The sequence below is a fragment of the Phodopus roborovskii genome, unplaced genomic scaffold, assembly GCF_943737965.1.
Source record: "Phodopus roborovskii unplaced genomic scaffold, PHOROB, whole genome shotgun sequence".
Classification (NCBI taxonomy): Eukaryota; Metazoa; Chordata; class Mammalia; order Rodentia; family Cricetidae; genus Phodopus; species Phodopus roborovskii.
In genome coordinates this window covers 20139203-20167162 of record NW_026126541.1, presented here as the reverse complement: position 1 = coordinate 20167162, position 27960 = coordinate 20139203, and the positions used below count along the sequence as shown (strand labels likewise).

The window sequence follows — 27960 nt, the reverse complement described above, 5'->3', positions numbered from 1 at the left end:
GTGGGGTATTGGGAAGAGGGGGAACTCTGGTTGGTGTGCAAAGTCAAAAAAAAAATTGAAACAATGCTGAATTTCTTCAATATAAGTTGCTCTAAGTGAACATTAACCTGGGAATCCAGAAATTTGAAAACTTTCCCTGTTTTCTAGGATGAAATCATGTTTCCGTCTTTCTTTTCAATTATGACCACACATAATTATGACCACCCAAAGTTAAAGGCTTCAATCCAACAAAATGAAAACACAGTCCTCCATAGTAGGACCAGAAATAAAAAACCAAAAACCAGAAGCCAGAAACCAAAACAAAGCTAACGGAGTTTTTGCTGTGATCTCCATGTGGAACAAAGTCCACTGGGAGGAGATTAAATGTCAGAGACTCACAGGTGGATTGGCAGACTTCATTATATAAGCTTCGTGTTGTAAGCAGGCATTCATGTCAGTAGGAAGAGAAGGCAGCGATGGCCTTAGGTGTGTTTCTGGGGCTTGTTCTGGCCTGTCTGCTTCTCCTTTCACTATGGAGGCAGAGTTCTCAGAGAAGACAGCTTCCTCCTGGCCCCACACCTCTCCCAGTCATTGGAAACATTCTTCAGGTGGATCTTAAGAACATCAGCAAGTCACTGAGGGAGGTAAGTGCATGTTTGGTTTTCTGAAAGGGAAGCAAATGGACCATTGTTTAAGTGAGACATGGCTGGCATGCCCTGTGTGATACATGATTGCAAGTTTGTGTGCTGAACATTGATGTGTCAGCTGCATTCTCCTTCTTGTCATGCTGAACATTGATGTGTCAGCTGCATTCTCCTTCTTGTCATGGTCAGAAATCACAGTGTGGATGGGAGGGTGTTAGTGGGTGTTTAGTAGTGTGGCAGAATTGTACATTTTTGTTGGTTTTCTTTGCATAACTTTGGTTTTTCTTTTTGAAACGGGATTTTTCTGTGTAGCTGTGGCTGCCCTGAAACTCACTGTGTAGACCAGACTGGCCTTGAACTCAGATCTACCTGCCTCTGCCTCCAGAGTACAGGGATTAAAGGTGTGCACCACCACTGCCTGGCACAGTTGTTTTTAATAGTTGTTTACTGTGATTTTAGGCTGAAGGTAAGCAAAAAAGTGATTATCATGGAGATTTCCTTCACCTATCTTAGCCATGTGCTTTATTTAGATTGGCTGGACAAATAGAAATTCTGTGAAGAATCGACCTCTATATGGTGTCCAGGAAATAATTACGGGTCTGAACAACACAAAACATGACAAGAACAAGCAGTCAGTCAGGATCCTATTGTTGGTTTTAGAACTTCGAACACACCCCCGTTCGGGGGACAAGAATACTGTTTGAAGAATTTGTTTTTCTAGGAGATGCTGGTGTCCTGGCATTCTATGTAGAGCTTGTTTGTAATGGTAACAGGCTGGGCAATAGAATGGTCTTGAAATCATTTGAAAGTCACTTATGCTTATCATAGAGTTTCTTAATCAGAATTTCTGTGAAAAAAAAAATGTTAAAATTGCATTAGATGCCCGGTAAGGGAAAACTATTTCTCTACTCTAGGAGGAGACTTAACATTCCAAGCATCTCAAATCAGAAGTCAGTTCACTGATGCTTGTTCATCACCTGGTTAGTAGACAGCACCTCAGGAAGGCTGATCCACCTAAAAATACCACAGGGGAACGAGAAGGACTAATTATGGGTCATGTAAACAATGTATTTCTGCTTTCCAGAAAGCCCTCCTTTGGTACCATTGCTTAGGGAGCAGTAACCACACTGTCTTTAAGTCTGCCCACTTCAGGAACGCCTACTTTTTCTTTTCCCTTTTTTCTTTCTGGTCCTAAAAGTTGAAACCTGAGCATGTTTTCCTTGATACCCTAACTTTCTCATTCTTTCTCTAAAGCTCTCTCTCTCCACCTTGCCATGTGGCATCATGCCTGCCATGTTGCTGCTTGCTGACTTTGTGCCTAACTCAAAAGCTTGACTTTCTATGTCTTCTCTGACTTCTGGCAGCTTCCAGGATTTTTTCTACCTGAGAGCCCTGTGGCTTTCCTTTTAAATGCTAATAAAATTGTTCTCAGTTTTCTTCAGGAGTATGTTGTTAAATTCATTTATTAACAAAACTAAGAACTCTGAGAGGGGATGCCCCTTTTCTATGGCAACAAGACCCTTTGTAGATGATGCTGATACATTCACCTGCATATTAATTTCAAGTTGAGCATAGGCAGATGATAAGTTGCTCAAGAATCAAGCACTGAATAGATGTCTAAGTTTTGGTCTTCTGGGGCAATAAAAAATAACATGGAATTTTCTGCCTTATTTGTTTCTGTTGTAAACCAGAATAAATGCACATGCTAAATATGTTGATTTGATGATTAACTGCAACTGATTACCAAGTCATTGTAGCCAAACTGACAGCTCTAGTCATTATCACATTTATGTATAAAATTATAAAACCCTGAGTCATTTTGTGATAAGAAAAATATATATTTATAATAGCAATCATTAAATTTGAGCATACTTTATAGAAAAAAATTCTGACCCCCTTTGCTACATTTAAAAAAAAATAACCTTTTCATTTTCTAGCTTTCAAAAGTCTATGGTCCTGTGTTCACTCTGTACTTGGGCTGTAAGCCTGCTGTGGTGTTGCATGGCTATGAAGTTGTGAAGGAAGCTCTAATTGATCATGGAGAGGAGTTTTCTGGAAGAGGAAGCTTTCCAGTGGTTGAAAAAATTAAGAAAGGCCTTGGTAAGTATGCATGTGTCCATATGCCTCTGTGTACATGTTCTTATGTATATTTGTGCTTATGTGTCCACGTACATATACTGGGCTGTGGTCATAGGACCATGTGGATGGAAGGCGGTCTTGCTCAGACCCAACTTGGCTTTCTGTGTGACAGCCACTCATCAGGCCCTCCCTTCTTCTTTCTGGGATCTTCCAATAACTTCTGCCTTTTTAAGGAGTTACTTTTAGCAATGGAAAGAACTGGAAAGAGACACGGCGCTTCTCACTCATGACTCTGAGGAATTTTGGGATGGGGAAGAGAAGCATTGAGGACCGTGTTAAAGAGGAAGCTTGCTGTCTTGTGGAGGAGTTAAGGAAAACCAATGGTGGGTATCACTTAACATCATCAATCTTGACAGATCCCGTCTTCTGTAAAGAGGCTCCTTCCATGCTTTCTTCCTTAGTTGTCTCTGAGATTCCACAAGGAGGACAGGTGATTTGTAACAAACAATAGTGTTTGTGCACCCATGACTTTTGTAAATAAGCATGATTATGTCTCTTTTGCAGATTTCAAGGCACAATTTTATTTGGAAACTAACTTTTTCTTTAGTTTTCAAATAAGAATATGAATATATGAATATAGTTGTTATTCAATATAGATTTTCAGCTCACTTCCTGATGAACTGAGGGATGTCTACCTTTAGCATAATTGTCATACCTTCCAGATAATTTTACTAGAGAACACTCAGCATATATCATGGTAGCAATGATCACACCATATTCTTACAGAGCTAGGACTATGTCCATTTCCTTAAACTGATTATCTTGACAATAGATGTATCTCAGTGTTTCATACAGGACTAGTATCAAGTTTTTGCAGATATGTTGCTATGTGATGTTTACAATCACTTGGTTATATCTTGACAAATGTAAATTTGTGTCCAGTAAAATAACACAATTCATATAAAACAAAAATATTTCTTATAGCTGGGCATGGTGGTACATGCCTTTAATCCCTGTGCTTGAGACTCAGGGGCAGGAGGATTTCTGTGAGTTTAAGGCCAGCCTGGTCTACTGAGCAAGTTCTAGGGCAGCCAAAGCATACAGAGAAACCAAAAAAAAATTCTTATTATCTAACTCTTCACTGATGTATACTTTTGAGTAAACATATACAATTACATGATGAAAGTAAAATTTTTTCTTGTAGTAAATTTTAAAAATAAATTTTTATTTAAATTAGTAAAAATCTTCTTTTACATGCTAATCCAAGTTCCCTCTCCCTCCTGTCCTCCCATTTCCCCCCTCCAAGCCCCATCCCACCCCATATCCACTCCTCAGGGGGGGTCATCATGGGGGATCATTTGGGGCAGGACCTAGGCCCTCCTCCATGTATCTAGGTTGAGAGACTATTCCTCATTAGGGAGTGGGCCCCCAAAGTCCATTTGTGTACTAGGGATAAATACTGGTTCCACTGCCAGAGGCACCATAGACTGTCCAGGCCTCCCAACTGACACCTGCATTCAGGGGGACTGGTTCCATCTTATGCTGGTTTCCCAGCTGTCAGTCTGGGGTCTACGAGCTCCCACTCGCTCAGGTTAGCTGTTTCTCTGTTTTACTCCAGCATGGTCTTATCTCCTTTGCTCATCACTCCTCCATCTCTACAACTGGATTGTAGGAGGTCAGCTCAGTGATTAGCTGTAGATCTCTGCTTCTGCGTTCATCAGCTACTGGATGAGGGTGGCATTTAAGGTAGTCATCATTCTCATTATAGGGGAAAGGCATTTAAGGTAGCCTCTCCACTATTGCTTAGATTGTTAGTTGGGGTCATCCCTGTAGATCTCTGAAAATTTCCCTAGTACCAGATTTCTCTTTAAACATGTAATGGCTCCCTCTATTATAGTATCTCTTTTCCTGCTCTCCTCAGACTCCATCTTCCTGATCCCTCATGTTCTCCTCTCCCCTCCTCTTCTCCCCTCCTCTTTCTCCTACCTCTTTGTCCCCTCCCCCACACTCACACTCCAAATTTGTTCAGGAGCTCTTGTCCCTTTCCCCTTCTTCGGGGGGACCATGTATGTTTCTCTTTCAGTCCTCCTTGTTTCGTAGCTTCTCTGGAGGTGTGGATTGTAGGCTGGTGATCCTTTGTTCTATATCTAATATCTATATGTGAGTGAGAATATCCCATGTTTGTTCTTCTGTGTTTGAGTTACCTCACTCAGGATGATTTCTTCTAGTTCCATCCATTTGTCTGCGGATTTCAAGATGTCATTTTTTTTTTCTGCTGAGCAGTACTCCATTGTGTAAATGTACCATATTTTCTTTATTCATTCTTCAGCTGAGGGGCATCTAGGCTGCTTCCAGTTTCTGGCTATTACAAGTAATATTGCTATGAAAATAGTTGAACAGATGTCCTTGTTGTATGAATGTGCATCCTTTGGGTATATACCTAAGAGTGGAATTGCTGGATCTTGACGTAGACTGATGCCCATTTTCCGGAGAAACTGCCATACTGATTTCCAAAGTAGCTGTACAAGTTTGCACTCCCACCAGCAATGAGTCCAGTCTATTTAGTGTTCTGTAAGCTTCTTGTACTTTCATAGGCATGTCCTTCTTTAGGTTGTGAAAGTGTCTTCTATGGTTTTGTTGAATATATTTTCTACACCTTTTGAGTTGGGTTTCTTCACCTTCTTCTATACCTATTATTCTTAGGTTTGCTCTTTTCATGGTGTCCCATATTTCCCAGATATTTTGTATTAAGGATTTGTTGGACTTAAGATTTTCTTTGATCAATGAATCTATTTCCTCTAGTTTATCTTCAGCACCTGAGATTCTCTCTTCCATCTCTTGTATTCTGTTGGCTATGCTTGCATCTGTAGCTCTTGATCATTTACCCAGCTTTTCTATTTCCAGAATTTTCTCAGATTGTGTTTTCTTTATTGTCTTCATTTCAATTTTCAGGTCTTGAACTGTTTGAATTGTTTCCTTCATCTGTTTGTTTTTTCTTGGCTTTCCTTAAGAGATTTTTGTGTATATCTTGCATTTTTTGGTTTGTCTTTTCTTCCATTTTTTAAATTTTTTTCTTCCATTTATTTAAGGGATTTTTCTCTTTCCTCTGCAAGAGTCTCTATCATCTTCATAAAATTGTTTTTAAGGTTATTACCTTCTGCTTCATCTGTGTTGGGATGTTCAGGTCTTGCAGGTTTAGAATCCCTAGAATCTGGTGGTGTCATATTAGTCTTTCTGTTGTTGAATATGTTCTTATATTGTTATCTTCCCATCACTTCTTCCAGTGAGTACAGGTGAGTTCTGTCCATCTTCTGGTGGGAATGGGTTCAAGACTCTGTCCCAGTGGGTGCAGGTAGGATCAAGACTCCAATGGCAGCATTTCCTAGATGGCTATTTGGAGGATTTGGTGGCAGGAGGGAACTGGGGGCTGTGGTTCAGGAGACTCAAACAAGGAAAGGTGTCTGGGAAATTGCTGGCACTCACCTCTTCCAGTGAGTGCCCAGGATAGGAATGGCAGCAGATGCTGGATGGCATCATCTGTTGCCAGGTCTCTGAAAGCAAACATTTCTAAATGGTGTATATAACTAGTTTTTTTTTCTACTATGTTATCTTTCTTTTTCAAATCCTCCTGTTTATTCTACTTTGGAGTAAAATTTATGACAGTGATTTTCTCTTCACACTGCCAAGTGTGCAAACCTTTAACCGTGCTTGTTACAGTAAATTTGATCATCAGCATATCTTCCATGTGACCATGTTTTTAACTACTATCTTGTAAATTAAATGGAAAATGGAATAAAAAATCAGGTCTCCTTCTGAATTGCATACATGCCGACACTCACATCCCACAATCATGTACATATATGTGTTTCCTAAATCTATGTCTGTCTCCTTTCATATGATAAAATATTTCCAGATCATCCAGAATGGTACTATGGTTAGAAGAATTTGGCATTCCTGAGGGTTGTTTCTTTGAGCTAAAAGTTCTTACCTTAACTTTACTCACAGAAACCCATCTTGTATATAATTTTCATTCCGAAATTTCTCATCTCAGATAGCATTAGCAGGTTTTCCTTTCCACATTAGCCTTTCCAATGCATGAAGTTCTGACAATCTCTGTCTTTATAGCTGTGTTTCATTCAACTATTTGTTATGTGTCAAAGCTTTTTGGGTCTCACCATATTTTCCCTTTGTCCTTATTACTGTTTTGTCAAGAGGCTTTGCAACTGGCGATTCTTTTCTGAAGGCTTGAATTAAGGTTTTAAAAAGTCCCCTTTCCCCCATTTCAAACAAAACAATAGACAGCTGGGGTGAAAAGCCAAACAAAAAGGCACTGGATGAAAACTGGATGTGTGCAAATCTGTTACTTAGCTGTTTAACTAGATCATGAACTCAACTAGTACACATGGAATAGTGACTATTAGGCAATGTGGAGGAGTGATTAAAATGTTTTAAATTGTTTTATACATACACACACACACACACACACACACACACACACACATATATATATATTTACATACACACCTATACTTCAATACAATTTTACAATTGCTTCCAACTCTCCAGGCGCACCCTGTGATCCCGCCTTCATCCTTGGCTGTGCTCCCTGCAATGTCATCTGCTCCATTATTTTCCAGAATCGTTTTAATTATAAAGATCAGGACTTTCTTAACTTGATCAACAATTTAAGTGAAAATGCCAAGATTTTGAGTTCCCCTTGGATGCAGGTGAGTCCATGTTCCTTACTGTCACAAAAGCAAAACAAACAACGCCAACAAGAACATCAGGAAAACCAAACCACTTAGAGATATTTGTTTCCTGAAACTTCCACAATTCTTTAACGACTATGCAGGGAAGTAAATGTGTGGACACCCCAGTGCGACACTCAGAGTTGCTGGTGGACATTTAAGAAAGATGCTTGAACCTTTAATTTTGCACCCAGAAATAAGATACAGGGCTTACTCTTTTAGTCCTGCAGGCTCTGTGTCCACTACTTTTTCTATTAAATCCCAAATCCCTCTCTCTATAGGTCATTATGAATGAATACTCAGAAGATGCTCACATAACTCTAGATATCTATTTCATTGTTTAACCTTCTGCCTTCTGTTAGCCATAGGCTTCTTTAGTGATGCTCTCATAAAAACAAAACAAAACAAAAAAACAAAAAACATTAACAAAAATATTACAATTCATTAAGAGAATATTGTCTTCAAAGTGGGAGAATGTTTGGCATCCTCAAAACTACCAGGCTGTATCAGGCTTTCTTGGACTGCCAGCTCCAAAATGGTGCTTAATATTAGTTATGAATGCTCGGCCTTAACCTTGGCTCATTTCTTGCTAGCTCTTATCACTTAATTTAGCCCGTTTATCTGCATCAATGTTTTGCTGTGGGGCTTTTAACCTTTCTTTTATTCTGTACATCCTACTTTTCTGCTTCTACTGTGTCTACCTTTCTTTCTCTTTCATTCTTTTATCATTTTCTTGGGCCTAGATCCTTCCTCCTACTTTCTCTTTCTCCTGCCAGCCCTATTGCCTAGATATTGACTATTTAGTTTTTGTTTTTTATTAGACCAACCGCGTGCCTTAGGTAGGCAAGGTGAAACAAATGCAACGCATCTTTATATCAGTGAGCAAATGCAACACAAACAAACACAACACTCCTTTACATAGTTAAAGTAGTATTATGTAACACAAATGAATGTGGCATATCTTTACATAGTTAAAGTAATACTACACAACATCAGGCATCATGAAATATGGTAGCAGTGTTTGATAATGGGTTGACATGCTAACTGGCAAAGTATCTGGGATTGGAGTGACAAAAGAATTGGTTGAGTAGTGTCTGGATCTCATCGAATTTCCTCTGGGCCAATTTGTCATGCATTACAATATGCCTAAATCATATTCGTGTGAGAAATCACCCAAATAGTATTGTGCAGACTTTCCTTGAGACTCATTTCTAAATTCCCTATTCTGTGTTTGAGGGTGGTTATTGAAATTAAGTAATAGGGACTATGTTTCAGTCAGAATTCCCCAAGTCCCTCAATGTCTGTGGCAGTCTATAAAATGTAAATCACATTAATTTATGTCATCCTTAAGTCCATGGTTAATGTGAACTAGTAATATAGAAAGTGAATGAATTAATATGAAACACACATGTGTAATAAAGGTCACGTAAGAGCTTAAGTAGTGAATTATTATGTTTTACCCCATCTTCATGAAAGAATATCACAGACTGTTCTACAAGCAAAGAGAATTGCTATATACCTGTGATAAAAAAATTGACCATTAAAATTAATAGCATATGTTATTTATTTCTATATTTGTGTTTTCTACCCCAATACTCCTGCATGGTACACATGTCTTCATTACATATTTTAAAAATAATTTATCATTACTTGTAGGTTTGCAATAATTTTCCTGTTATCATTGATTATCTACCAGGGAGCCATGCTAAATTACTTAAAAATTTCACTTCCTTAAAACATTATTGTATGGAAAAAGTTAAAGAACACCAAGAATCACTGGATATTAATAATCCTCGTGACTTTATTGATTGTTTCCTGATCAAAATGGAGCAGGTAAAATAAAATATTTATCTAACTTTGATTGCTTTGAATCTCATGAATTGTTATTGTTTTAAAAAATAATTTGTTATTATGAGCTTATGTGTATTGGTATTTTGCCTACATGTGTGTCTGTGTACCACACGTGTGCCTGGTATCCACAGAGGGCAGAAAAGAACATTGAATCCCCTGGAACTGGAGTTACAGATGGTTGTGAGCCTCCATGTAAATGCTGGAAATCAAACCTGCCTCTTCTGGAAGTGTGCTCACTACTCTTAATTGAGTAGTCATCTCTTTAGCCTTTGTCTCTGTTATTACAGAGATTCTTGCATGATTAGACCTATAATGTTTGACATGCACTTTAAGTGTCTAATTTTGGGCATGAATTTAGACTTTGCATCCCAGATAATATAAACTTAAAGTGTTAAATAATTGAACTACATTGACTGTGTGTATGTTTTATTTTTATGTGTATGGTGTTTTTCTGGCATGTATGTCTGTTAACCATGAATGTTCAATGCCTTCAGAGGCTAGAAAAGGGTATCAGATCCCCCGAAACTGGAGTTAAAGCTGGTTGTTAGCTACCATGTGGGTAATGAGAACTGAACCCTAGTCCTCTGTAGGTTGAAGTGGAAACACTCCTAAAATAATCAGAAAAGCAAAGTATCCAGCATAGTGTGAAGATGAGGTCATCTCTGCAGATAGTTCATGAAACATGGAAAGTAGCTTAAGCTAGCCAGATTTCCTACGTACTGCAGATTGAATGAACTCTTAAAATATTTTCAGTTTTTGGGTGATGGCACATGCCTTTCATCTGAGCATGGAGGAGGCAGAGGCAGGAAGATTTCTGTGATTTAAAGTCCAGCCAGGTATACAGAGCAAGTCCTAAAGTAGCTGGGACTACTCAGGGAGACCCTGTTTCAAAACAAAAATATTTCAGTAGTGGACAGATAAACAAATTTCAAGTAAACTGTAATATGTAGGATACGGTGTGTGGGAATGTTAGCAGAAAAAAGGTACCTTAACTGAATGTAACTTGAAGTTAATTTGAGGTTGGTGTCTATCAGACCTATAGGAATAAATGGTTTCATCACTGAACTATTTGTCGAAAGGCCACTTACTTCTCTTGAATTTTCTTGACATCTGTGTCAAAAAAAAAAAAAAAAAAAAAAAAAAAGCTCTTCTTGTGAGCTCTCAATTCTGCTGCACTGAGCTGTACCCCATGCTAGCTGTAAACTGGACTTCTTATCCTTATTCAGGCAGTGTACTTACCTAGGAGAGGCAGAGGCCTTCTACTTTTCTTCACCATATTTACAGTTGAGGCCTTAGTGTTAATGGCCGGCCTCCACAGCACATGCTGTCTGTTTTTTTTTTTTTTTCCTCTTCTTTCTTTTGTGTGTTTTCAGTAAAGAAGAGAAAATAGGAAACAGGGCAGCTATTCTTTGTTCATGTACCTTTGGGAACATGGTACATTGCATGATTCATCTGGCTAAAGAGTTTCATGAAACGTGATTTTTCCAGGCAAGAAGGTGGATGTAGGATATGAAAATGAGTTTGGGGAGGGGGGCTCTGCCTGCTTTTAGAGCTCCTCTGTCAGGTTGAATTTGTTACAAGTAAGTTATTTTTTCACTGTAATAAGTGCGCTGGCAAATAGCTTGTTAGAAAACACAGTCAAACTACTCCTAGGAAAAACACAGCCCAAAGGTCAAGTGTGCTTATGATAACTTTGCAACCACCACGTCTGACCTGTTTGCTGCTGGGACAGAGACGACAAGCACAACCCTGAGGTACTCTCTGCTGCTCCTGCTCAAGCACCCAGAAGTCACAGGTAAGGACACAGTGGGAAGCGAGCGAGTTTCACAAAGGAATCTTGTTTGTCTCAGAGAAGCCTCTGCTTCTAACCCACCAGCTATGACCTGTGAAGTGGGATGTCTCAAGCCATGCAGAGGAGGATGGCTTCTGAAGTGAAGGCAGTATGGCAGTAATGTAATCCACAACACACTGCTCCACAGGGTGGGCTGTATTGGAGGTGATTGTGTCAGCACAGGTGTAAAATTAAAAGGAATTCTGGGGAAGAAAGATGGCTCAGTTGTTAAGATGTTCTGCTTTTGGAGAGGACACTGCGTTTAGTTCCCATTACCAGTGTTTCTCATCTCACAACCACCTGTAACTCCAGCTACAGTTAACCAAATGTCCACGTCTGGCCTTCCTGAGTTCCTACACTTGTGGGCAAATTCCCCCACAAGGCATACATATACACCTACTTAAAAATAGAAAATCATTATTAAAAAAATAAATCGACAAACTTTTCTTCTTAAATTTTAACTCATCTTACTCCTTCAACCATTATATGTATTCTTCACAAAGTGAACACCTACAAACTACATACCTCTATACATTATCATCTTCATAGAAAATTCTGGGCAAGTGTCTGCTATAATGAAAAGTTAAGTTATTGACTCAAGAACTACTGAAACTTTCATGGTGTCTTGATTTGACTGATAAATTTTGTGATGCATTAAGGAGAGGAGGTAGCTTGATCTTGATTCTTCCTGTTACTTTCTTCCCCTATATTACCAACAGTCCCCCCTAAAGTTCAGATGGGTACACACATGTACACACATTGTATATGCTCACACACACACACACACACACACACACACACACACACACACACACACGGAGCATTGATGACAGACTTGCCCAACATGGCAGATATGACTATTCCCAATATACAGTGGAAAACACTGAGGTTCCAACCTTCAAATATAGCAGAGCTGGTAGCAACAGAACTTCAACAATAAGACCAAAGCCCCCTTTTCCAGGGAGAGCAAGGAAGTACCCAGCATGCTGTGTTCCTGGGAGCCTCATCCTGTGGTCTGGCACATGGGCATAGCCAGACTGCTTTAAAAAAAAATTATTGACCCATAAGTTTGGATTTTGCAATTTTAGTTTTGACCAGTGTGCCATTTCCCTTTTCTGTGTAATTTTTCACTGTGTTGAACCAGCCAAAGTCCAGGAAGAGATTGACCACGTGATTGGCAGACACAGAAGCCCCTGCATGCAGGACAGGAGTCACATGCCCTACACTGATGCTGTGTTGCATGAGATTCAGAGATACATTGACCTCCTTCCCACCAGCCTGCCCCATGCAGTGACCTGCGACATTAAGTTCAGAAACTATTTCATTCCCAAGGTAAGTTTCCTTCTTCTGCATACCTAAACACTACATACGTTCTTCTAGCATTTCTTAATATTGATCTCAGTTCCCAGTGTGATTGATTCCAGTTTGCTTCTCACACTAGATCAGAGAAGTAACACCTCACATCTGGCAGCTGGGTGTTGTGCTGTTTCTGTTAAGAGCCTGTAAGGCTTTAGAACATGTCTCTGAATGTGGCATTGCATGTCTTTCCAGTTTGCTCTTCTTCAAAAATAATTCCTAGCCTCTCTTAGCTGAGTAGGTTTATTATTATTATTTTTATAAATTTTATTACAATTTTATTTTACGTACAATCCCAGTTCCCTCTCCCTACTGTCCTCCCATGCCTCCCCATGGACCCCCCATCCATTCCCTAGGGAGGGTGATGCCTTCCATGACAGATCATCAAAATTTGTCAAGTCATTTGGGGCAAGGCCTAGATCCTTCCACATGTATCTAGGCTAAAAGAATAACCCTCCATGGGAAATGGGTTCCTGAAGTCCATTCGTGCACTAGGGACAGATACGTCCTGGTTCCACGCCAGAGGCCCCATAGACTGCCCAGTTATCCTAGCTGACACCCACGTTCAGGGGGCCTGGTATGGCCCTATGTTTGGTTCCCCAGCTGTCAGACTGGGGCCCATGGGTTCCCACTTGCTCAGGTCAGCTGTTCCTGTGGATTTTCCCAGAGTGATCTTGACCACTTTGTTACTATTCCCTCTCTGCAACTGGATTCCGGGGGGATCGGCCCACTGCTTAGCTATGGATTGGCCCATTAGCTACTGGATGAAGGCTCTAGGATGACATTTGAATTAGTCATCAATCTCATTATAGGGGAAGGGGATTTAAGGTAGCCTCTCCACTATTGCTTAGATTCCTAGTTGGGGTCATCCTTGTGGATTTCAGGACATTTCCCTAGCGCCAGATTTCTCTTTAAACCTACAATGGCGCCCTCTATTGATGTGTCTCTTTTCTTGCTCTCCTCTATTCACTTCCTGACTCAGTCTTCCTGATCCCTCATGTTCTCCCCTTTCCTCTTCTCCCATCCTCTTTCCCCTCCCTCCTTCACTCCCTCCCTCCCTCCCTCCCTTCCTCCCTCCCTGCCTCTCTGCCTCTCTCCTTCACTCCCTTCCCTTCCCCCCATGCTCCCAATTTGTTCAGGGGCTCTTGTCCTTTCCCCTTTCTTCAGGGGACCATGTATGTCCCTCTTAGGGTCCTCCTTGTTTCCTAGCTTCTCTGGAGGTGTGGATTGTAGTCTAGTAAAACTTCGCTCTATGTCTAATATCCTTATATGAGTGAGTACATACCATATTTGTCTTTTTGTGTCTGGATCACCCCAGTCAGGATGGTTTCTACTACTTCCATCCATTTGCCTGTGATTTTCAAGATTCTATTGTTTTTCCCACTGAGTAGTACTCCATTGTGTAAATGCACCACATCTTCTTTATCCATTCTTCAGTAGAGGGGCATCTAGGTTGCTTCCAGGTTTTGGCTATTACAAATAATTCTGCTATGAACATAACTGAACAGATGTCCTTGTTGTGTGAAGGTGTATTCTTTGGGAATATAAGAGTGGAATTGCTGGATCTTGTGGTAGACTGATTCCCATTTTCCTGAGGAACCACCATGCTGACTTCCAAAGTGGTTGTACAAGTTTGCACTTCTACCAGGAGTGGAGGAGTGTTCCCCCCTCTTTACATCCTCTCCAGCATAAACTGTTATTGGTGTTTTGATTTTAGCCATTCTGCTGGGTGTAAGATGGTATCTCAGAGTTGTTTTGATTTGCATTTCCCTGATGGCTAAGGATGTTGAGCAATTTTTTAAGTGTCCTTCAGTCATTTTAGAATCTTCTATTGAGAATTCTCTGTTTAGTTCTGTACCCCACTTTTTAATTGGATTATTTGGTGTTTTGGTGACAAGCTTCTTGAGTTCTTTGTATATTTTGGAAATTAGCCCTGTGTCAGATGTGGGGTTGGTGAAGATCTTTTCCCATCCTGTGGGCTGCCGTTTTGTCTTGTTGACTGTGTCTTTGCCTTACAGAATCTTCTTAGTTTGAGAAGGTCCCATTTATTAATTGTCGATCTCAGTGTCTGTGATATTGGCATTGTGTTCAGAAAGTGGTCTCCTATGCCAATTCATTCAAGGGTACCTCCCACTTTCTCTTCTAAGAGGTTCAGTGTGGCTGGTTTTACGTTAAGGTCTTTGATCCATTTGGACTTAAGTTTTGTGCATGGTGATAGACATGGGTCTATCTGCAATCTTCTACATGTCTGCATCCAGTTAGGCCAGCACCAGTTTTTGAAGATGCTTTCTTTTTTTCCAATGTATAGTTTTAGCTTCTTTGTCAAAAGTCAGGTGTTCATAGGTGTGTGGGTTATTATCAGGGTCTTTATTTTGATTCCATTGGTCTACCTATTTCTGTACCAATACCAAGCTGTTTTCATTACTATAGCTCAAGTAGAGCTTGGAGTCAAAAGTTCTTTTATTTTATGGGGTTGTTTTGGATATCCAAGGTTTTTTGTTTTTTCATATAAAGTTGAGTATTGTTCTTTCAAGGTCTATGAAGAATTGGGCTGGGATTTTGATCAGTATTGCATTGTATCTATGGATTGCTTTTGGCAAGATTGCCATGTTTACTATGTTGATCCTACCTTTCTAAGAGCATGTGAGATCTTTCTAGTACCTTCTTTAATTTTTTTCTTTAATGACTCAAAATTCCTGTTATAGAGGTCTTTAGCATTACCCTAAGGTATTTTATGTTGTTGGTAGCTATTGTAAAGAATGACATTTCTTTCAGCCCATTTATCATCTACATAGTAGGGCTGCTGTTTTTTTTTTTTGGTTAATCTTATATTCTGACACTTTGCTGAAAGTGTTTATCAGCTTTAGGAGTTCACTGGTAGAATCCTTTGGATCATTTCTATCATATCATCTGCAAATAGTGCAAGTTTGACTTCTTCCTTCCCAGTTTGTACCCCGTCTATCTTCTTTTGTTGTCTTATTGCTCCAGCAAGAATTTCAAGTACAAAAAAAAAAAAAAAAAAAAAAAAAAAAAAGAAAGAAAGAAAGAATTTCAAGTACAATATTGAAGAAATATGGAGAGAGTGGACAACCTTCTCTTGTTCCTGATTTTAGAGGAATCACATTGAGTTTCTTTCCATTTAGTTTGGTGTCGGCTGTTGGTTTGCTGTACATTGCCTTTATTATGTTTAGATATGTTCCTGTTATCCCTGATCTCTCTAAGACCTTTATCATGAAAGGGTATTTATTTTTGTTGAAGGCTATTTCAGCATCTAGTGATATGACCATGTGGTTTTTCTTTTTCAGTTTGTTTATGTGGTGGATTACATTGATTGATTTTTGTATGTTGAACCATCCCTTAATCTCTGGGATGCAGTTTACTTGATGATGGTGGATGCTTTCTCTGATGTATTCTTGGATTCGGTTTGCTGGTTATTTTATTGAGTATTTTTGCATTAATATTCATGAGGGAGATTGATCTGTAGTTCTCTGTCTTAGTTGTATCTTTGTGTGGTTTTGGTACCAAGGTAATTATAGCCTCGTAAAAAGAGTTTGGCCATGATCCTTTTGCTTCTATTGTGTGGAACAATTTGAAAAGTATTAGTATTAGCTCTTCTTTGAATTTCTGGTAGAATTCTGCACCGAAGCCATCTGGCCCTGGGCTGTTTTTGGTTTGGAGGCTTTTGATGAGTGCTTCTATTTTGTTAGGGGCTGTAGGTCTATTTAAATTGGTTATCTGTTCTTGATTTAATTTTGGTAAGTTATCTCTATCCAGAAAATTGTACATTTCCTTTAAATTTTTGAATTTTGTAAAGTACATGTTTTCAAAGTATGACCTGATGATTCTCTGGATTTCCTCAGTGTTGTTATTAACAACATTTCTAATGTTGCATTTTTTTCTCTCTGCCTTTTGGTTAGGTTGGATAAAGTTTTGTCTATATTTTTGATTTCCTTAAAGAACTAACTCTTTGTTTCATTGATTCTTTGTATCATTTTCTTTGTTTCTACAAGATTAACTAGAAAAAGAAAAAATCAGTAGCCTTACTGTATACGGATGATAAAGGGGTTGAGAAAGAAATCAGAGGAACATCACCCTTTAAAATAGCCACAAACAACATAAAATATCTTAGGATAATGCTAACCAAACAAGTGAAGGACCTACATAATAAGAACATTGAGTCTATAAAGAAATTTAAAAAGATACCAGAAAATGGAAATATTTCCCATGCTCTTGGATAGGTAGAATCAACATAGTAAAAATAGCAGTCTTGCCAAAAGCAATCTACAGATTCAATGCAATCTTCATCAAAATCCCAGCACAATTCTTTACAGACCTTGAAAGAACAATACTCAACTTTATAAGGATAAGCCAAAGACCCAGGATAGCCAAAACCACCCTGTAAAATAAAGGAACTTTCAGAGGCATCACCATCCCTGACTTCAAGCTCTATTATAGAGCTATAGTCCTGAAAACAGCTTGGTATTGTAATGAAAATAGACAGGTAGACCAATGGAATTGAATTAAAAAGCCTCGATATTAATACACACACCTATGAACATCTGATTTTTTGCCAAAAAGGTAAAACTATACAATGGAAAAAAGAAAGCATCTTCAAAAAATGGTGCTGACACAACTGGATGCCACCTTGTAGAAGACTGCAGATAGATCCATATCTATCACCATGCACAAAACTTAAGTCCAAATGGATCAAAGACCTCAACATAAATCCAGCCACACTGAACCTCTTAGAAGAGAAAGTGGGAGGCACCCTTGAAGGAACTGGTACAGGAGACAGCTTCCTGAACATAACTCCAGTAGCACAGACACTTAGATCATCAATTAATAAATGGGATCTCCTGAAACTGAGAGGCTTCCATAATGTGAAGGACACAGTCAACAAGACAAAACAGCAGCACACAGAATGGGAAAAGATTCACCAATCCCACATCTGACACAGGGGTGAGTTCCAAAATATACAAAAACTCCAGAAGCTAGTCACCAAAACACCAAATAATTCAATTAAAAAGTAGGGTACAGAAATAAACAGAGAATTCTCAATAGAGAATTCTAAAATGGCCAAAAGACACTTAAGAAATTGCTCAATATCCTTAGACATCAGGGAAATGCAAGTCAAAACAACTCTGAGATACCATCTTACTCCTGTCAGAATGGCTAAAATCAAAAACACCAAAGACAGTTTATGCTAGAGAGAATGTGGAGAAAGGAGAACACTCCTCCTCTGGTGGTGGGAGTGCAAACTCAGTATGGCGCTTCCTCAGGAAAATGGGAATCAGTCTATCACAAGATCCAGCAATTCCATTCTTAGGCATATACCCAAAAGATACACATTCATTCAACAATGTCATCTCTCTTACTATGTTCGTAGCAGCATTATTTGTAATAGCCAGAACCTGGAAGCAACGTAAATGCCCCTCTCCTGAAGAATGGATGGAGAAAATGTGGTACATTTACACAATGGAGTAATAACTCAGTGGGAAACAAACAAACAAACAAACAATGAAATCTTGAAATTCACAGGCAAATGGATGCAACTAGAAGAAGTCATCTTGAGTGATGTAACTCATTCAGAAGAAGACAAACATGTATGTACTTACTCATACATGGATTTTAGACATAGATAAAAGTATTACAAGCTTACGGTCCATATTGCCGGAAAAGCTAGGAAACCAGAAGTACCCTCAGAGAGATATTCATGGTCCCCTGGAGAAGGGGAAAGGAATAAGATCTCCTGAGCAAATTTGGAGTATGGGGTGAGGTAGGGAGGAGTCAGGTTAATGAGAAGGACAGAAGAGGAGGGGAGAGGAGGACATGAGGGAGCAGGAAGATTGAGTCAGGGAAAGAATAGAGGAGAGCAAGAAAAGAGATAACATAATTGAGGGAGCCATTGTAGGTTGAAAGAGAAATCTGGCACTAGGGAAATGTCCAGAGATTTACAAGGATGACCCCAACTGAGAATGTAGGCAATAGTGGAGAGGCTGCCTTAAATTCCCTTCTCCAATAATGAGATTGATGACTACCTTATATGCTATCCTAGAGATTTCATCCAGTAGCTGATGAAAGCAGAGGCAGACACCCACAGCTAAACACTGAGCCGAACTCCTGGAATTCAGTTGCAGAGAAGGAGGAGTGATAAGCAAATGGGTCAAGACCAGGCTAGAGAAATCCACAGAAACTGCTGACCTGAACAAGGGGGAGCTCACAGATTCCAGTCTGATAGCTGGGAAACCAGCAATGTACTCACTCAGAGCCCCTGAATATGGGTGTTAAGAGGACTGGACAATCTGTGGGGCCTCTGGTAGTAGATCAGTATTTATCCTAGTATAGGAATGGATTTTGGGAGCACATTCAACACAGAGGGATACTCTCTCAGCCTAGACACATGGGGGAGGGCCTAGGCCCTACTCTAAATGATATGACAGAGTTTGAACATCCCCCATGGAAGGTTTCATCTTTCCTGGAGAGTAGAAAGGGGAAAGTATGGGGATTGGGAAGGGGACAGCTGAGGAGGGCAGAGAGAGGTAACTGGGATTGACATGTAAAACCAGATTGTTTCAAATTTAAATAATAAAAGAAAAAAGGTACATTACATAATCTTCCGTAGACTATAGTCACTGATTTCAGAGGAGAAAACTAAGAGATTACTTGAGAAACATTTATTTTACCTGATTGTATTTCAGAATTTCTCAGTCACTATGATTTTATTGTGTAATACAGTTTGCTACTGAAATATGAAAGCAATTACCAACAGTGTGTAAACTCTGTCTATAATGGCTGTGACTTCTGGCAATAGAAACTAAGATTTAAACTATAGATTTGACATATGAAAAATGTTTTTCAAAATTTCTTATTGATTTTACATCTTCAGATCTTGAGCTAGTCACAGAAGGTAAAAGGCTGAACTTACACAATGAGTGTTTGTCTGGGCCTGGAATGACTAATAGAATATTCTAAACTTACTTAATGCAGATCTGTACATTTTATCCTATCTGAAAAAATATTTGCTAGTATCGGATCTTAGTGATCTTTCCTCACCATTTTCCAGAGGCATTCTTGTTTTAGCTTTAAGTTTAGATCAATAGCTACTTTTAAATTAATTATTGCAGAGAATTGATCAAGCCTGATATTTTTTCTCATTATTTTCTTAAAATAACCTAAATATGTGAATCCGGTATCTTTTTTTTTTTTTTTTTTTTAAATCAGGTATCTTGAGAAAATAATTTCTTTTCCACTGAAAAATTTAATTAAATTAGTTCACAAAAATATTGAAGTGAATCAATAGAAAATCAAAATTGTAGATGTGTTGTATAATAAATATATGCTGATTTCCTCCATTTGTATTTTAAATTAAAATTTAAATGAATTAGTGTAAAATTTTAACATCTCTGTATTTAATATGTCCTATATGTATGCATGTATAGCTTGATATTTAAGTATTTGTGTTTCAGCAACAAATATTATTTTAGTACATGGTAGTAATAACATTCATACTCAGTTCTCATTGATATAATAATATTGTCCAATATAAAGCCTATATATATATAAATACTCCAATAATTTTTTATAAATTTACATTTATTTTTTTGTGTATGCATGCATGTATGTGTGTGTGTGTGTGTGTGTGTGTGTGTGTGTGTGTGTGTATGCCCATGTGTGGTAGTCAGAGGCCAACTTTTAGGAATCCTTTATTTTTTAAAATTATTTTATTTATTCATAGAGTGTATTTTTATTATATTCTGTTCTCCAACTCCTTCCAGATTCCCTTTCCTATGCACCCAACTTCATACTCTTTCTTTTTCTTAACAATAAAACAATTAAGTGAAGAAAAGTAGAAGCTAGGTTGTCAGTTATCCATTATATGTGACCTACCTTGTCAATTTTTAAAACTGAGTTTCTAGTAGGAAATTAACTTCACTCATTTCCACACACATATTATTAATCTACTCTGCAGGCTTACAGTAGGTACATTTAGTCATATAAAAATACAAAAAACAAAGTGGCTAAACCAGAACAACATATTGAATGGGTATCCTAAGAAAGATAAGTGGAGTTGTATCTTTATTTAGAAAGTGGTTGGCTACTCCATGGCAATGCTACCATTGGTTTCAATTTTTATACTGTCCTGACCTGAATCATAAAATGATTCTATTTCTATAATATCATCTTATTTTTCAAGTTGCTCTATATGTAATAAAATCTCTATATTTTTTAATCAAGTCAAACTTGCCAGTGAAAGCACTGACTAATGTTTTTATTACTTTTGGGTCCTGTTATTCCAGAAGACATTTTTTAACTATATCAGACATGTATATGAAACATTCTTATGATGTTTTCTGTACAAACACAAATTTCCATGTGAGGCTTGCAAAAACAGCAGTGATAACGTTGGGCAGTGGGTGGTGATAGACAGCAGTGTTAACAGGACAAGGGTAGACACACATCCATCTCAACAGTGAATACAGATGCTATTCTGGGTACATTGATCATCAGCTTCCCCTTTGTCTTTCTCTATAAGGTACAGGTTGAAAAACAGGCTTTTTTAAAAGCTTAATTATGATAGGTCTTTTTTGCGGTGAAGTTGTCCAAGTTGTCCATTCTCCTTGGGCACTGTTCTTGGCAGCCTTTTTTATTTAGGTGTAATGTGTTCAACTTGTTTCACCTGTCTGAACCATGTTTCTGGTAGTTAACAGTATCAGAAAAGGGTCCTTGCAAGGTCAATTCCAACTTGTCTTCCTTCCAGACTTAAAAAAAGAATAATAAAAAAAGATTTTTTTTATTGTTTTCTAAAAGAAGAAACCAGTGTTAAACTTGCTGATAATGAAAATAGATTCAGAAGTGTTAGCACCAAGTATCCCTTTACTTAGTACGTCAAATGCTATTAGAAGATACTGGATCAAGATGACCACTGCTGCACTTCAGCTACTTATTCCCTGTTTGTTACAGAATCTTTCTGACTATGTCTCAGCTCTTGTTGGTAATGGTTTCTTCATCTCTAGATCAAAATCCTAAACTATGTGATACCAATTGTTCCTTTTAGCTCCATAACTTTTATGAAACTTGTCTATGCCTCTTATTTCTAGGGTACTACTGTAATAACATCACTGACATCTGTGCTTCACGATGACAAAGCATTCCCCAACCCAGAGAGGTTTGATCCTGGTCACTTTCTGGATGAGAATGGCAAGTTTAAGAAAAATGACTACTTTTTTCCTTTCTCAGCAGGTAATAAAAATTTATTTTCAGTGCCACACGGTAGCTTGTAGGCATCCCTTGAAGCTGACATTGTGTTTTCTCTTGGAACTATAGATAAACGATTTAGACATGATCAGATCCCTGTTCCCAATGCCTGTGCCCTTTCTCTGAGACAAATCATCATCACCAAAGAGCCACATTGGTAGGACTGTAGAGTGTTCACCCATCCCTTCTAAATGAACAAAGCTAGCTCACAGTGCTGTTGGATTGTAGTCTAGATACATCACAAAACAACTGTTGAAGTCTTTCTAGACAGGAAGGCAGCTAACTCTGTGACGTGATTCAATGTCTTCTCTGTGCTGGTTCTCAGCTCATGACTGCTAGAGAAATGGACGTCTCCCCAAGTACAGAATAAAAGCATCATACTCAGAAAGGGTAGCAGAAGAGCAAACAGTTTACTGTAATCCCAAAGGAATGTGTTGTGATTGGGGAACACAAGTTGCCAGAGGGAGGTAGGTGGAAGTTAGGGGGAATAATTTGCTTGTCTCTTACTTCTTGTGACTCACTGTAAAATATGAGATGGAGTAGGCCACATGGTAATCCAGAGAACATGTAGGAGATGCCTGAAAAGGTAATGGGAAAAGGAGAGCAGGTAATGTAAGGCATTGTGAGGAGGCAATGCAAAGCAACAGTGGAACTCTTTGCCCCTGGATCAGAAAGTCTTCCAAATAACTCTTCCCAGAATGGCAGGATGCACTGGGATGCTCACAGAGCACCCTTCCCCAGTCATGACCCAGTGTGTGAACTCTTGGATTTCTACCCATGATGTGTGCTAAGTTTCCAGGCATGGAACACCTATTGTTGACATTGTGACTTTGGATATCTGCTTTTTTAAAAAGTCTTTTTTAAAAAATACTTTAAAAAATTTAAATTTGAAACAAACTTGTTTTACATGTCAATCCCAGTTCCCACACCCTCCTGTCCTCCTCCTCTGTTCCCCCACCAACCCCCATCCCATCCCTGGATGTCTGCTTTTTATCTCTTATTATAGACACCATGATGACAAAGACCAAAACTTCTCTTTAATAATGCATATTTTGGCAGAATTGTGAAAAAAAAAAAACAGAAATAATCTCTCCAGAAATTTTTGCTGAGGATGATATTTTATTTATTTTGAAGATAAGAAAGAAAATTATGTTTGGCTACACCTTAAATGTAGTATAGGCATTTAGTCAATAAAATTATAAAATTTGAACAGTCATGGTCCTTGGATGTCACTGAGCTGACAGTAGAGGGTTTGAAGGCTGGAAGTAAAGCTCAAGACTGGCAACTGAACTCCATGACTGAGAAAGATGAGCTATGTGGATGTCCCTAGTTCTAAGGATGGAAACAAGTTATAAAAGGGCAGTTCTTATGTGGGATGGCGATACTTAAGTCAGTGCTTTTAATGAAGCCAATATTCATTATTTTATTTTGTTAATGTTTAGAATGTAAGTTGAAATAATCTTATTTTACATACCAATCCTAGTTCTCTCTCCCTCACATCCTCCCACTCCCCCCAACATTTTCCCATCCAACATTTCCCCATCCTACCCCTTACCCACTCCTCAGAGAGGTTGAGGCCTCCCATGGGGGAATCATCAAAGTCTGTCACATCATTTGGGGCTTGATTGAAGTACTCTGTCCTATATCTAGGCTGAAAGAGTATCCTTCTATAGGGAATGGCCTCCAAAAAAGCCAGGGAGCCATAATGGGCTCAACAAGAAATCTGTTCCTAAGAAAATTGCCAGGATTCTACAAGGGTGACTCCAACTAAGAATCTAAGCAATAGTGGGGAGGCTATCTTAAATGCCTTCCCCTATAATGAGATTGATGACTGCCTTAAATGCCATCCGAGAGCTTTCATCCAGTAGCTGATGGAAGCAGAAGTAGACACCCACAGCTAAACACTGAGCTGAACTCCTGGAATCCAGTTGTAGAGAGGGAGGAATTTTATTTTTATAAATATTTTTAATTGTACAAATTAATGGGTTTCACATTGACTCATCTCTAGGCCTGAAGTTTTCTAGGTCAATGTTCCAAGGGTCTGGCATGTTCAGTTTTCCTTCACTTTCCAGCTCTATGCAGTGTTTCATTGGAGTCTCTTTTTAGGGAGAGATATTGCCACATGTTGCCTGGTTTGAAGAGGTTTCTGGAATCTTCACCCATTCTTTCACCTCTCTCTCTCCCTCCCTCCTCTCTTACTTTTATTGATTTTTTTTGGTGGATTTCACATCATGCATTCTGATTCCACTTATATTCTCCTCCCCTTCCATCTGCCTTCTAATCTTGCAACCTCCCGCCAAAAACAAAACCAAATTTAAAAGACAAACAGAAAACCAAACAAAACACAGAACCTAGACAAAAACCAAACCAAACCAAACCAAACAAAACAGTCTTGTGGAAGCTGTTGTGTGGCCTATTGGTCTGGTTTAAGGTCTCTGGTTTCTGTGACACTACTGATAATGTGCTTTCATGGGGCTCCTCTTGGATGTCAAGTTCTTATCCTATGTCATGGAGATCCTGCTGTTTTGGATCTGTAGGTTTGTCCCTTTCTCCAACAGTTCACAGATGGGTGGATGTTGGGGTGGGCCAACTTATAGTCCTAGTCTGGGCCTGAGTGGTAGCTAGGTTGTTCGGTTTGCTAGTTTTCCTTATTGTCCCTACCAAGATGAGCTCTCCAGTACTACCTTGGCTAGTTCACCCAAATGCAGCCTACATCAAGGAGCAAGGCCAGTTCTGCCCCTAGGTCCTCAGATCTGGGTTCCCTTCACTCATATATATGTAGGACCAGCTTTACTGTTCTGCTCAGGCAAGGTGCAAGGCCATCTTTCTTGATTGCTGTAGGGGACATATGAGGGGGGAGGGTCAGTTCTCTTGGTCTTAAGCCCTCCAGGCTGGTTCACCTACATCCTGACAACAGGGTCAGCTCTAGTGTACTGCCCACACAGGAAGCAGAGGATGCTTTTTCCTTCACTGCAGCGGGTGAGGATCAAGTCTAGTTCTACTCTTGTGACCTCAGGGCCAGCTCTCTCACCTGCTACAGGTGGTAATGGGTAGGGGAAAGGACATCTTAATCTCACCCATGCTACTACATGGAAGATGGGGAGGGCAGGGACAACTCTCCTGCTCTCATGCCCACAGGGATAGTGCACCTTTGTCCCTCACCACAGGGTCAGCTCTAGTGTGCTTTCTAGGTGAGGTGCAGGCTTATGTTGAGGGGTGGGGGTCATCTTTCCTGGGTTTGGTGGAGAAGGAGGGAGGTGAGGACCAGCCACCCCAAGGCCAGTGAAAGGTGGGGTGGGGTCAGCATGGCATGGTTCCAATGACCCCAAAGATAACACTGGCCATGAAAACCCCCACTCTCTGGCATCATTCATGTCTGCCAGACAGTACCAGACAGGTAATAATGTTAAGTTCTTCCTTGATGCCCCTTTGGATCAAGAATACAGTGGCTCCTGACTTTAGACTTAATAGAAACATTTCCCTAGACTATCTCGTTGGAACTGGCAACTCTTATGGTGGCTTTTTCAGTTCTGATTTTCTCCTTTCAAATGAATTTTGCATTTCTTATGAGTTAAAGCCCTAAGTGGGTTGGGTGCTGTCCTCAGGCCATCTCATTGTTTCAGAGCAGAGCATAAGGTGACGTTTTAATTTCACTAGTCTCTCCCAGGAGCCACAGGAGCATTGTCCATACCTTTTCTTCTGCTTTGATAGACTCTCTGATGTTCCTATTCCACATGTTTTCTCTCACTGTGGACCTTGTTAAGAAGTGTGACCAGTAGCCATGACGAGGCCTAAATGCTATCCCATCTTGAAGCTTCTTCTGCCAAGCAAACTAGTTTATTGCAAGTAACCCAACCTCACGCAAATTCTTAGAGCATGGATGCTCTGCTCAAATGTGACATGAATGGCTTTAGGCCATTTCTAACAGAGTTCTTGAAACTTCCAACAGGATAGCATATTGAACTCTGCTTAGTGGACATTAGAGCATCATCAACCCAGAGCTACAAACTTTTCCATGTTCCTCCCATAAGGCAATCTCTAAGAATCATATGCTGAGATTTATCACAGGAGCGGGCCTACTTCTCCATATCAGTTTTCAGTACAAGTTAATTTCTTTGTTCTTACAACCAAACGTTTGCATTTTGAAAGACTATAGTGTGGTAGGGTAGAGAAAGCATGATACTAGATGTCTCTCTTGAGGCTGGAGAGTGCAGCAGAGACCCCTTGCATTCTCCCATCATGATGGAACAGCAAGAAGGGAGCAGGTGAAAAGTGGGGGCCAGACTATAAAACTACTGGACTAATCCAGTCACTGATCTCCTGCATGGAGGCCTCACTCCTAAAGGGCCCACAGCAGTGTAGAACAGTATTACCAACTGTGGAGAAAGTATTCAATCCCATTATTCTTTAGAGGCTGTTTCATATTCATATTTAAATCACAACAAGCTTTATGTTAAAGAAAGACTCTCCCTAAGCAACTATTTCACGTGACCACTGCCTACCCAGTCCCAGTTGAGGGATATCTATGGGGACTCTGCTCGTGATTACGTTAGATATCTTAACTCCCAGAGCAGTTTAATTCCTATAATTAGAACTTGTCTGTTAAGATAGCTGTGGGCTCTAGTGTTTGCTGTGAGACACATGAGGGTTTTTGATAAAGTTTTCTGATCATTAAGGCTTCTGGCCATCTGTTTAAGATATTTTGTTTGTATGGTGTAGTTTTCAGTACAATGCTATATCTCTTTATCTTTCACCTTTATTCCTTTGAGGCAGGAGTTCCTTTCTTATTCAGGTGTTGGTTCTGGGAACAGTGGTACTCGGCTTATATTTCTTTTATTCTCTGTATCTTCTGAAGTACTCAGCTTTCCTTTTCATATCACTTCCCAAGCCCCACAAAGGCCACTCACAGTCACTGGCAATTACTCATGTCTTCCTTTGTTTCCATCCTGTGGATGAGACTTCTACTGTTCAGTGTTGCTACTCCACCATCTTGAAATTATTATCTAAATATTTTAATGTTACATTTTCTAATATTATATATGGAGCAAAAGCTCCACCTTTTCTCGATTTATGCACCCAGTGATTCATTTCTCCATCCCTCCAATTATTTATCAAATAATTATGATACCATCTAGGAGTACAGGAAAGAATTTGATGTCTTTGCCAACTTAAAGGATTAAAAGGCAAAAAAGACACAGTGACAGCTTTGGACCAAATTTCACGGAAAGGGAAAGCCCACATACACCATATAGCAGAACATAGAAAGAAACCAATTCCCTGCATGGGGAGGGGAACCTGAGTTGGTTTCCAAGTCAGTCTGAACAGTCTGGGTTCTTATATGCTTGGAGCATGGGATGGATTACCTTTCTCTAATCCAGAATCGGCTGGTTTAGGCCACAGTGGTGGATTGAATAACTTGAACAGAAACAGGAAAGCTAAGTAGTAGTTCTACTAAAGAGGTGTATTGACAGGGTATCTGAAAAGTCTCCCCAAACAGTTTTGAAAATGGGTAAAAGTCTGCTAATTCTTTATCTTGGATAAGAAGGACTCAGAAGTCCACCATCTCCAATGGAAGTACATTCATCTACCTAGGATTGCTTTACTTTATTTGTATGCTTCCTGGGGAGATGTCTCAGTATGAAAGTTGTTGACTGGTATGTATTTTTTAGTTATTCACTTTCTTATTTGCAGGAAAACGGGTTTGTGTAGGAGAAAGTCTGGCCCGAATGGAGCTGTTTTTATTCCTGACCACCATCTTGCAGAACTTTCATCTGAAATCTCCAGTTGACCCAAAAGACCTTGATACCACCCCAGTTGCCAATGGTCTTATTTCTGTGCCACCCAAGTTCCAGATCTGCTTCATCACAGTCTGAATAAACAACACATGCTTCTTTCTGCAGCCACTTCCTCCGGTGCACAGTTGATCTCTTCTGTCAGTCACGTCTGTCTGGCCTCCCATCACACATTGCCTCATCTCTCTGAAATCCAGGGAATGTATATCTTCTATTCTGGTCAGTTTCCAGGATCACCCCCAAACACATCTGCAATGCCTTTGCTATGCAATGATTTATTGTCTCTAGCATTGCTAACTCTTATTTAATGCCAAATTATTAATATATTATTAGTGTAAAGTTAAAACTGAAAAATGATTATTATGTGAGGTGAAGTTCAGCATCACTCAGCCCTTGTGTGTTTTAAATAAAAGCATTATAATTCT

The 27960-nt window shown here is 39.4% G+C and overlaps 2 protein-coding genes across 2 annotated transcripts in view; both read left to right on the top strand.

The window, feature by feature from the left end:
- Positions 1-396: 396 nt before the first annotated feature.
- On the top strand, positions 397-27960 carry LOC127233439 (cytochrome P450 2C42). The gene is made up of 9 exons (XM_051199921.1): positions 397-623; positions 2561-2723; positions 2936-3085; positions 7269-7429; positions 9107-9283; positions 10955-11096; positions 12277-12464; positions 21587-21728; positions 27435-27960. Exons 1-9 carry the CDS (start codon positions 456-458, stop codon positions 27614-27616), a joined length of 1473 nt encoding a protein of 490 aa, XP_051055878.1. The 5' UTR covers positions 397-455; the 3' UTR covers positions 27617-27960.
- LOC127233441 (cytochrome P450 2C26) overlaps positions 3624-27960 on the top strand; it is a 117872-nt gene continuing 93535 nt past the window's right edge. The window contains exon 1 of the mRNA XM_051199923.1: positions 3624-3628. The gene's annotated coding sequence lies outside the window, so the exon portion shown is untranslated. The remainder of the gene's footprint in view (positions 3629-27960) is intronic.